The 12,355-nt window shown below is 25.8% G+C and overlaps 1 protein-coding gene across 1 annotated transcript; it reads left to right on the top strand.

Annotated features, from left to right (window-relative positions):
* Window positions 1-719: 719 nt before the first annotated feature.
* LOC135925933 (uncharacterized) lies at window positions 720-2,835 on the top strand. The gene is made up of 3 exons (XM_065461528.1): window positions 720-808; window positions 898-1,034; window positions 2,297-2,835. Exons 1-3 carry the CDS (start codon window positions 720-722, stop codon window positions 2,833-2,835), a joined length of 765 nt encoding a protein of 254 aa, XP_065317600.1.
* Window positions 2,836-12,355: the final 9,520 nt, after the last annotated feature.

The following is a 12,355-nucleotide window of genomic DNA, read 5'->3' on the forward strand; positions in this document are numbered from 1 at the left end:
AGTTCCCTGATATTTTTATTATTATTTATAACGTTGAAAGGAAATTTATGCTCAAAAATAAATAAATTTATATATTTGGGTGATATATTCTATGTAATTTTGAAAGAAACGATTTTCATTTAGTTTTTTTTATTACTTTTTATAAAATTTTCTTTTACCATTTTAAATATTTTTGATAATTTTAATAAATTTTTTATGTTTATTCTTCCGTTAAATAAGCATGCTAAAATTTTTCATGAGCGATATTCCTACAATTATCATAAAACTACGAAAAATTTTAAAAGATATAAATGTAAATTATATAATGCTGAAAAATGCCCCGTTATTTTGAAATATTTCAATGAAAATGACTATACATTGGAAAATACGCCTCATATTCATCCTATAAACCCACATGAATATCAAATTGAAAATGTTATAAGCACGATGACAAGAAAAGCCTTTGAAACAAATCAAAATACTTGCCAAATATATGCAGAAGAAATGTCTAAATTGTCTCCCGAATCCAGAAAAAGACTTCCGAATGAAGAGAGTATCAAGAGGACACTTAGAAATAGCAAAATAAAAAGGTTTCCTCCTATTCCGGCCATATTGGAAGAATTAAGCATTTCAGGTTAAATCATATTTATGTCTATAAATAACTTTTAATTGGAAATATCTTTTAATATTAGAGGATTGGGCTACAACCGGATCTCCCACGAATGAGAGATTTCTTTTGCATGCATGATAATGGCGGAGATTCTAATGAACGGATAATTATATTTGCCACCGATTATATGCTTAAAATGCTAGCCGAAACGAAAACTTGGTATATAGACGGGAATTTTAAATTGGCTCCTCATTTATTTTTGCAGCTATATGTAATTAGAATACCCTTTAAAACACTGTTTATAACAGCGGCATATTTCTTGTTACAAAGAAAAAAACGTATACAACATATGAAGTTTTAAGATTTTACTCGAAAAAGCCCAAGAACGGAATTATTTATATGGATTTTGAAAAGGCTGCAATCAATGCCGTCGAAAATACTCTAGGTTTCTTTTTACGATTTAATTACATCTATAAACTATCGAGATATGCTAGGACCTTGATTTTGAAATGTATTTTGGACCGTGGGACTTGAAATTTTTTTTAATCCTAATTTTCTTTTTCTGTTGTTTTTAGTAATATTTTAAACGATTTTTTTATGAGTGTAGGATGAGCGAACCCATTTCTAGTAACACTGTGTGACAAATTTTGACTTGATTTTTTGGGAGAAAATAAAATAAACATGTTTTAAGACAGTAAATTCTTAGAAAATAATTCTTCAGAATTAATTTTATCAAAATTTTTAAATATTTTATTTGAGAATTATTATTTCGTTGATTTATTTATAGGGAATTTTTTTCTCCTAATTTATTAATTTTGTAATTTTAATTATCTTAAAAACGGAGATTTTTTTTCCGGGGAATTATTTTTCTAGATTCTTTTTTAATATAGCTTACATTTAATATATTTATTGTGGCTTTCGTTCTCTTCGCTACACTGCACAAGGTACGAATCCCAAACAATTTATTTTAAATGAAATAGTTACATTTCTCATATTTAAATAAATATATTATGCTAAGCTAACCTATCTCATATTTTACTTTTAATAAACCTTTTATCGGTCCGTTGTCTCACCCCCTCCTTCATTATTATATAGGATTTAACTTGTAATATACAATAAATTTATTGAATTTAAAACAAATTAAACAATAACATAAAATTTATCGAATTTAAAAACATTTAATGGTAAATCTAAATATATTTCCCCGAATATGAAGTTGATGATTTATTTTCAAAAAAGATACTCCAGCAGTAGTCCACCAACATATTTATACGATTCTTGCCGGGAATTTAAATTGAAAACTTAAGACCCCCAAAACGAAATTCTTTACCATTTTTCTCAAAAAGCAATCGATAAAAAATTATAAAAATTAATAAATTTATAAGGAAATATAAGTCTAACACTATCACCAATTTTCAGGGATTTTCATTTGATACTTTTTAAAATACCGTATAAAGACCTAAATTTTACCATTTTTGAGATTTCGAAAAGTTGCCTTTATACGAAAATATTTTTAAAACTTGACGTGAAGGGAAAACTTAGAAAACGAATTCGAACTCAATGTCAAATTCTGCACCAAAACTTGTTTTTATTTATTTTTTATCCCATTTTTCTTGTCACACAGTGTAATTAATAAAAATTGATAAAGACATAAATATTAAATAAAACCTATACAATAATTTTAATCTATATTTTTTCAACTTTTAGGTAGAGATATCAACATCCAAGGATGTTTTTATCATCTAACTCAATCAACTCATAGAAAGATTCAGGAATTGGGGTTAGAATCATCATATCGGAATGATCGAATGTTATGCTTATTTGCAGCTATGATCGATGGATTAGCATTCTTACCTATACACGATGTCAAACGAGGTATGGAGTATTTAAAAACCATTGTATCGGATGAAAACAAAGAATTATTGTTTTATTTTGATAAAAATTATGTGAATGGAGAATTGAGACATGGGAAAAACTCTCAAAGGCAAGTAGAGCCATTTTTCCCACCAGAAACATGGAATGTGTTTAATGTTACGATTGCTGGGGAAAATCGAACAAACAATGTATGTGAAGGATGGAATAACCGATTTAAGCATATTGTAGGCAACAAAAAACCGAAGATATGGGAACTACTCGAAAAAATAAGGATGGAAATAGCGGTTGATATGGGAAAAATCTGCCAATGTAATATTGGGACATATACTCCCAAAAAAAATCGTATTTATGCAACGAAACAAACTATTTAAAAAAAATTTATGCATTGATTATTTAGAAGAGAGAAGGGACTTGCCCAATTTTCTCTCTTCAATTGGAGAACATATACGTTCTAGAATTGTTTCTTTTGAATAATATAATTTGATATTCTATATATCATTTAATAAAATTATAATTATTTCTTTTCTGTAACTTTTGAAAAAAATTCATAAGCAAAATAATAATTGTTAGATTAGAAAAATATAATACTCACTGCTGATAATCACCTCTGGATGTATTTTGATTAAAGTGGTCAGCATTTTTCATTACTTTTGGCAGTATTTAATTAAAATTGGGCCGTAAAAAATATAATTTTGCAAGTTTTATAGTGATTCTGTATTCAGTCAGTTAAATTCTTAAAGTAGGTAAATACTTCAGTAAAATAATTTTTATCAAATAAAGGGTATCAGATTGAATTGCTAATTTCCTATTTCGCCACAAAATTTATAAAATTATATTATTTAATAGCTTATCCTTGTAAAAACAAAAAGGGACGCTATTTAAGAGTCAGTAAACTGTGAAAAGCCTTTTATCATATTTCTAAAAAAATGATTAAAATTTGTGTAAAAATAATTTTTCAATAAATACCTAAAAGTTGATGAAAGTGTGTAAAGGTGAACTAGATTTATTTAACTTTCGTTTTATTATTTAGAATCTCAAATCCTCGAAGAAATTTGACTTTAAAAAACATTTCTATTTAAATAAATACTGCAGAGCAGATCCGGGTCACGGGATTTTTTTTCAGGGGAATTATTTTCCTAGATTCAAAGAAGAGAAGAGAAGAGAAGAGAAGAGAAGAGAAGAGAAGAGAAGAGAAGAGAAGAGAAGAGAAGAGAAGAGAAGAGAAGAGAAGAAGTATTAGTAATATAATTTGAAAATTGTTCATTTTTGTTTTATATATCTATAAATACATATAAAACATAATCCCAAAAAATATTTTAAAAATATCGTGGTTTGGCGGATAACCGACTCGTATATGTTTTACTCGTAATTATAGGTATATAAAACAAAAAATGAACATTTTTCGAATCATATTACTAGTAAATTTTATCAATAGAATATTTAGTAAGTGGGGTTTTGAGCTCGGCAATCAGTCAAATCAAATTATTTTCAAAATATTTTTAAGGATAATGCTTAGCACGTATATATATACGACGCGTATAATACAAAAATGAAGATTTTTCCATGGATAACGCCAGCAATGCAGTATTTGGTCATTCGGTCGGTTTTCGGGTCAAATCACGATATTTTTAAAATATTTTTTGGAATTATGTTTTATACGTATTTATAGACACATAAAACAAAAATCAACATTTTTCAATTTATCTTAATAGCAAATTTGATCAATCGAATATTTAATAAGTGGTCGGTTTTGAACTCGGCAATCGGTCAAACCAAATTATTTTCAAAATATTTTTTAGGATAATGCTTAGCACGTAAATATACACGTATAAAACAATGAAGAGATTTTGATAAATAACGCCAGCAATATTTACTTTAGAAAATTTCCATTGTTTTACTATTCTAAACCTACTCATAAATTAAACATCAAAGAAACCTAAAAAAAATTTTTTAATTTTTAGGTTTTTCATATGTATATATACCCAAATATAAAAAAAGTGCTATCCAATTGCCGGTTTCCTAAAATGATACATATTAAAACATATAACGCCCTCTTACGGATATATATTTGTTAATTTTTAAAATTGAATAAAATGTATATTTGTTTTAATAAGCTAGAAAAATAAATTTCTTACTAATAAATAATTTTGAGGAATAAATTAAAAAATGCTTTTTATTTTAAATTAAATTTAAATGGCTAAATGGTAATTAATATTTATATTAATACAAGAACAGTATATATTAAAAAATAAATAGCAGATAATTTACAATAGTTTAGAAAACTCATACTCTAGATCCATTAATATATAATAGACAGCACAATTGTATTACAAATATATTTTTGGTATAACATTATTAAAATTTTTATCAAATATCTCTAATAAAATTTTTAATTAATATATAAAAATGCAATCTCTTTTTTTGCATGATAATGTATAAATTGAATTAAATTTATGTTAGAATAGATAATATTATTGTTGTATTTTGATTTAATCAAACTATATTGAACCATTTGATTATTAGAATTTGAATAATAGCTTTGTTTAAAAATGATATAAATATCTAAAAGATACTATTTACTTGGACCAATGGTATTTCTGTTATGGGCATCTATTTCCTCCAAGACTTCTTGGTTTATAACTTTGTTAAAAAATTGTTATGCAATATAGAGAATCATCTAAATTGGAATATTAATTGGATAATATATGGTAAAATATTTATAACTTTTACTTTGAATTGGCTTGCATGTTTCTAAATGCTTTACAGTGATGCTAAATTCAGTACCACAAATTTTAGCTCTTCCTCCACATTTTCTTCTACATGTATATATAGCATTCTTTCCATGTTTATGCAATACATAACATAGCGATATATCTTTAACCTCTTTAATTTTCATAATTACTTCAAATACAATTTTGGGAATATTCGAGATTTTTTTGGGAATCTTGGCAATACGACAAACCGCCTAATTCATAATCTTCATACGAATTGGAGGGACGATACCATTTAATCAGTACTTCATTTATAATAAAAAAATGATTTAAATATATTTTAAAAAAAGTTTAAAAAATTATCATTAAAAAATTATCATTAAAAAAATATACGTAATAAATTTTTGATTGATTTATAATTGATTATGATTGATTGCTTTTTAGCAAAGCAGTTTTTTAGCAATGCATTAGCAATTCAATATATAGTGGGGAAATTTTTTCCGGAGAATTATTTACCTGGGAATTATTTTATGGGGAATTTTTTTCCTGGGAATTATTTTCCGGGTATTTTATTTCCTAGGAATTATTTTCCTGGGGATTTTTTTCCGGGGAATTAATTTCCGGGGATTTATTTTCCGGGGAATTAATTTTCGGGGATTTATTTTCCGGGATTTTTTTTTCCGGGGAATTATTTTCCGGGATTCATTGACAATATATCAGTTGCCATTTTCGACAACACAGGAAAACGATCCCCATGCAATCTCCACCATTCTAAGGGACTCTTATTTGAACTGATTCTTATTTCGTTAAGATATGTCTCCACCTCACATACTGATGCGATGTTATTTTGTTTAAAAATTCTATCCATGTTCCACTGTACTATTGGGTTAACTGATGTTGATTTGATATTAGTTATTTTGTAATCATTATATACATCTTGAAATTTTTATAATAGATTTGTCGTGTCTATGTTATATGTAGTTGGTAGTTGCTCAAAAAATTCCATTTTTAGTCTAGGATCCAGTATTGTTGATATTATAGTGTGAATATTTGTTAAGTTATAATAAGTTTCTATTTTCTCAATCGCACTGATAGAGTTTATAAAATCGAGATCAAATGAATTTAAATGTTCGATTAAAGAAACATAGAAAGGGATGACAAGATTTAGGGTAGGATATCTGTCACCACATATATCTTCGGTAAAATCAAAAAAAGTCTTTAATTTGTTTTGTATGTTTATTAAAGTAGTCCAATCATCCTTATAAAAAATAATAATTAGTAAATAAAATTAAATTACTTCACTCAGTTTTCTTTCTTCGATATCAGATATATCATCATATATCTGGGTCACAACTTCATCAATAGCCCTTCTCATTTTAATAGCTCTTTCGACCATTAAATAAGAGCTATTCCATCTGATGGATGTGTCTAATTTTAAATATTTCATAGGGGGAAGTAGGGAGGAGCACACATTTTGCATATTATTTGTCTTTGTAAAAGAATTGCGAATAATCTTTATGATTGTTCTTAATTTTGATACTTGCCTGTCTACTTTCTTAAGTATTTCCTGTACTACTAAATTGAGTACATGTGCAAAACATCGTACATGTAAAATTTCACAATTTGGGTGTTTCATACGAAGAATTTTTATGAAAGTAGCATTATCGCATGAGAAAACTCTCTATAAATATTTTCACCAGAATGCGAATCAGTAAATGGAACTATATCCAATAACAATGATTTCATCTCCCATTTTTCATCAATAAAGTGGCAGGTCAATCCTAAAAATGGTACATTAGTAGGACTTGACCATATATCAGTTGTAAAGTTAATTTGGCATTTTAAATTATTTATAATTATTTTAACTTTATTGAATTATTTATTAAAAATTTCATTCATATATAGTTTAATTGACGGTATTGAGCATATTTTTATTTCATGATTTAAAGCTCAAACGTGGCGAGAATTTTAAAAGGTATTTGACTTTTGCAAAAATTTTAATAAATAATGCTCATCATCAGCATTTGTTTTGGGTATATCATTTAAATAGTTTCTAATAGTATTATTTTGATTTTGATGAAATCTTTTGTTATGATTAATTAGTGTTAACGTAGTTTTTTTCTTGCACATTATCTCCACATTGCATATTTTACATTTAGCTGTTTCTTTTTTAGCATCATGGAGATAATGATTCCTTATTAAAGAATTTTTCCGCATAGCATTAAAAGGTTCAGTTTGATCAGAGATTGATGTAGATCTTGAACTTTTTGAGAATTGACTATGTCCTTCACCACATCTTCTTCCATCAAGATTTTCTAATTGATCTTTGAATATATTTTAACATTATATCATATAAAATCCAAGTTTACCATCCTTCCTGAAATTCCAGATTAATGACACATTAGAAATTGAAAGAAAAAAACAGTAAATTAATTAAACAGTGGCATAGGCATGAAGGGGGGGGGGGTTGTTTTTTAAAAAATAAAATTATTTTAATTTACTATTTTTATTCCTATTATGAATTAGCAAAACCTTAGAGAAAATTAGACCTTTCTTTATAAATTCAAATCAAAAATAGCAATATGATAATATTAGTTTTAAATAATATTTTTTTTGTAGAATAAATTCTTAGTTATAAAATTTATATAATTTTTGTATTAATTCTTAAAATTTATAGAAATACTATTTTAATCAAAGTACAGTGTATTATTTATATATTTTTTTAAATTTATACTTTATGTAATAGTTAAATTACATATTTTAAATAGTTTTTATATAATAAAAATTTAAAAATAATCTATATAAAATATCTACATTTTAAAATTTATTTTAAATATTTGCATAATATATAACAAATTTTAGAGAGTATTTCATTATATATTTTATTTATTATATAAAAATACGTTAGTAGCATAAATTTCCTTTATTTAATAATGTATTTATTTTTATTATTAATATCATTTTATTAGAGGTGAAGGTGATTATGACAAAATAAAATTTTTAAAATTATAATCTATATAAAATATCTAGATTTTAAAATTTATTTTAAATATTTACATATAAAATATAACAAAATTTTAGAAAATATTTCATTATAGATTTTATTTATTAAAAATACTTTAATAGCATAAATTTCCTTTATTTAATCATGTATTTATTTTTATTATTAATATCATTTTATTAGAGGTGAAGGTGATTATGACAAAATAAAATTTTTAAAATTTTAATCTATTTAAAATATATATATTTTAAATATTTGCATATAAAATACAACAAAATTTTAGAAAGTATTTCATTATATATTTTATTTATTAAAAATACTTTAGTAGCATAAATTTCCTTTATTTAATCATATGACAAAATAAAATTTTTAAAATTATAATCTATTTAAAATATCTACATTTTAAATATTTGCATATAAAATACAACAAAATTTTAGAAAGTATTTCTTTATATATTTTATTTATTAAAAATACTTTAGTAGCCTAAATTTCCTTTATTTAATCATGTATTTATTTTTATTATTAATATCATTTTATTAGTTAGAGGTGGAGTTGATTATGACAAAATAAAATTTTTAAAATTATAATCTATAAAATATCTATATTTTAAATATTTGCATATAAAATATAAAATATACAAATTTTAGAAAGTATTTCATTATAGATTTTATTTAATATATAAAAATACTTTAGTAGCATAAATTTCCTTTATTTAATTATTAATATAATTTTTAGAGGTGATTATGACAATGTAATAGAGGATGAAGATATTATAATGCACTATCTGAATTAGATTGTCTTTAAAATTTTCCAAAAATAAGTTTACTAAATGGGAAAAGGATTTTCCTAATCATATAATAAGAAATAATCAAAAAAATTTAGTTATTTATCTGCCAGGAGCTCGAGAATATGAGAAAGAGGTACACTTTATAAAAATGTTTTGACTTGTTCATAAATCATAACATCAAAAATGATTAAAGAGAAACAATCAAAATAAAATAATTATATTTTACTTTGAAGCTTTTCCTTTTCTTCCATTAAACTTTTTCAGCAAATATAACTTGTTAAGATTTGATATTTGATAATAGGAAATAAAATAAAACGAAATGATATCCACTAGGAAATAATTGCTTCTTTTTATTTTACTTGCAATAAAATATTTGCGAATAATTACGAATATTTATATATAAATAATTTCGAATAATACGAATAATTTTCCTCATTGAATCTTTGTGTTATTCGTATTCGTAAAATACGAATCGAATCGAATCGAATATCAAATAACAATTAATTCGTTATAGGCCTATTCCCAAGGTCGGGTAGGAATATTTCAATTGTATAATGGTACTTCTCTGGCTCCCGGTCTTCCTTCCTGACAACTCTTACAGTTTTTGACGAATTCTTCAACATCTCGATCAAGATTTGTCCAGAAGACATAGTATCTGCATAAGGATTTCATCCCCAATATCCCAGGATGTCCTTGATGGATAACATTCAATACCTCTTTTTTAGGTTATCGGAATGATGATTCTATCATTATAAAATAGTAGCCCTTCTTCGAAAGAAATATTATCTTTAATTAAGATGAATTTTTTAAACTTTCCAAATAATTATTCATATTATCAATATGCCAATGATTTTTTATTAATTTAATGATCTCTTTTAGATTTATATCATTGGTTTTACTTATAACTTTACCTCGAGTGAACGATAAATCTTCTATTAAATTGATCTTTACTTCTCTAATTTCAATTTATTTTAACTTCATTAAGTTTTTCTCTCTCTACCGCCAAATGGGATAGAGCGTCGGCGCATCTGTTTTGATTACCCGGCCTATGAATTATCTCATAGTCGTAATTTAAAAGCTTCGTCGCCCACCGTAAAACGGTTATTTGTTATTTTATTTAGGTCTCTTTTATCACCTAAGATATATTTTAAAGGTTTATGATGTGTAAACAAAATAAAATGTCTTCCATAAATATATTGATGAAACTTCTCGATAGCGAACATGATCGCCGAAGCCTCCCGATCAATAGTGGCGTAATTGATAATTTACCATTCCCAAATACGAACATAATTCTATAACATTAGACGGTGTTTTACAATTTTTTATAGCATTAATCTTATCTTCGGTCGGATGAATTCCAAATTAATTAATAACATGACTTAAATAACTAACTGACTTTTCTCCAATTTTATATAGGTCGTCATTGTCAATCAGCCTTATCAAATCTTCTTAATACTTCTTCTAAATTAACTATATGATCAAAATTATTCTCGCCTGCAATAATTACATCGTCTAAATATACACTCATTATAGGAATTCCTTTTTAATAGGTTTGCATAAAGCGTTGAAATATTATCAGAGCGCTAGTCAACCCAAAAGGAATTCTTTGATATCGATAATAACCGACATGAGTCTAAATTACTAAAAGGCCTCTACATTCTGGACTAACTCCGAATTGTAAAAATGCATCTCTTAAATCTATCGTTGAAAATATTTTACCACCCGCGATCCTATTTGACAGGTCGACGAAAGTTGATAGTAAATCGTTATCTATCGCTAAATATTTGTTGATTGTTAAACAAAAATCACCGCATATCCGCACGGCACCGGATTTCTTTAAAATATTAACCGTTAGCGCAACCCAAGTAATTGGAGTCTTTGTTGGATCCACCTTCTCGATAACGCCTTCATCTAAAAGTCTGTCCAACTCAGCTTCAATGGTTCGATGCAACTGAAATGGAATTCTTCTAGATGTCAACGCAATTGGCATTGTATTTGGTTGTATCTTGATGACGGCTTCCTGTAATTCCTATTTTTTTTTAAAAAATTTGCGGAAATTTTGAAACAATAGTATTTAAACTGGAATCTATCATATTTATATTATCAATACGAACTACTTCAGGAAGTTTTATATCAAATTTTTTAAGAAAGGGCATTCCAAAAATAAGGGAATTCTCACCCTTAACTACCCAAATAGGTAAAAATTTTGAAATATTATTTTACTTCGACTTCCACTAAACATTTAACCCAATATTTTGATTTTGATATGGGTGATAATGGTGGTTTGCCAATGCGACTCCAGGTAACCTCATCTATAACACTACACGCCGCGCCAGTATCAAATTCCATAGTAAGCTGCAGTTCATTTATTTTCGCATCGATTTTAGCTTTATTAGCAAATGACAGGCGAGGTGTCCGTGGTAAAATCACTTGTATACGTTCTATCGCCATGTGGTTTGCTTTTCTGCACCTAAAACATATTACTTTTTTTGAGTGAAATTAGTTTTAAAACTTGGTTTATAAAAATTTTGATTGAATTTGTTAGCATTATAATTATTATTATTGTTATTGAATTTGTTTACGTTGTTATAATTATTCCTAAAATAAGTATTTTTGGAACCTTGCATAGGCTTATGTTTAATTATTTTATTAACTACTGTCAGGCGATTAGACACACAGTATCTTCAAAAGTTATATTCCCTTCGGCATATTTTGACCGAAGTTCCTTGTCCAGCTCAGGTAACCCTACTCCTAAGATAAAAATATCTCTTAAGAGTTCATCAACCGAAGATTTAAAATTACATAAAGCGCAAATGCTTTAATTTAATTGAAAATTCAATTATAGTTTAGTTATTTCTTTTTAAGGTATAAAAATTGTCTCTATGAAGAATAATACTCGAGATATCTAAAAATTATTTCTAAATTCTCGAGTAACGTTAAATAATTTATATTATCTAAATTATTTGGAAAATAAAAAAATTTAAATTAAATTTTCAGTGCCTATTAGGCCAATAATAAATCTTTTTTTTTATTTTGGTGGAAAATTTTTTTACCTTGAAAATGAGTTCTATATTATATAGGTAATTCTGAATATTAACTTTATCTTTTACGAATTCTGTGAAATTGAGTAGGTGTTGATGTTTCTTTGTTTTTCTTCAGAAATATCTTCTTTGAGTCTGTGATGAAACCAAATTTTATTATAATTTTAACATCTTTTTATCTTTTGTACAGCAGTATATATATATTTTACAAAACAAACAATTAATCGTCGTACACAATTAATAATATATATATTTAAAATTCATCATGTATTTAATTGCCTTTGAGGCTAATTGTTTCTATTACAGAGTCTTCGTTAGGCATAGTATAATTTTAATGTTTTTATTTAAAA

Source organism: Gordionus sp. m RMFG-2023, chromosome 3 (assembly GCF_954871325.1).
Source record: "Gordionus sp. m RMFG-2023 chromosome 3, tfGorSpeb1-WG-v2, whole genome shotgun sequence".
Classification (NCBI taxonomy): Eukaryota; Metazoa; Nematomorpha; class Gordioida; order Chordodea; family Parachordodidae; genus Gordionus; species Gordionus sp. m RMFG-2023.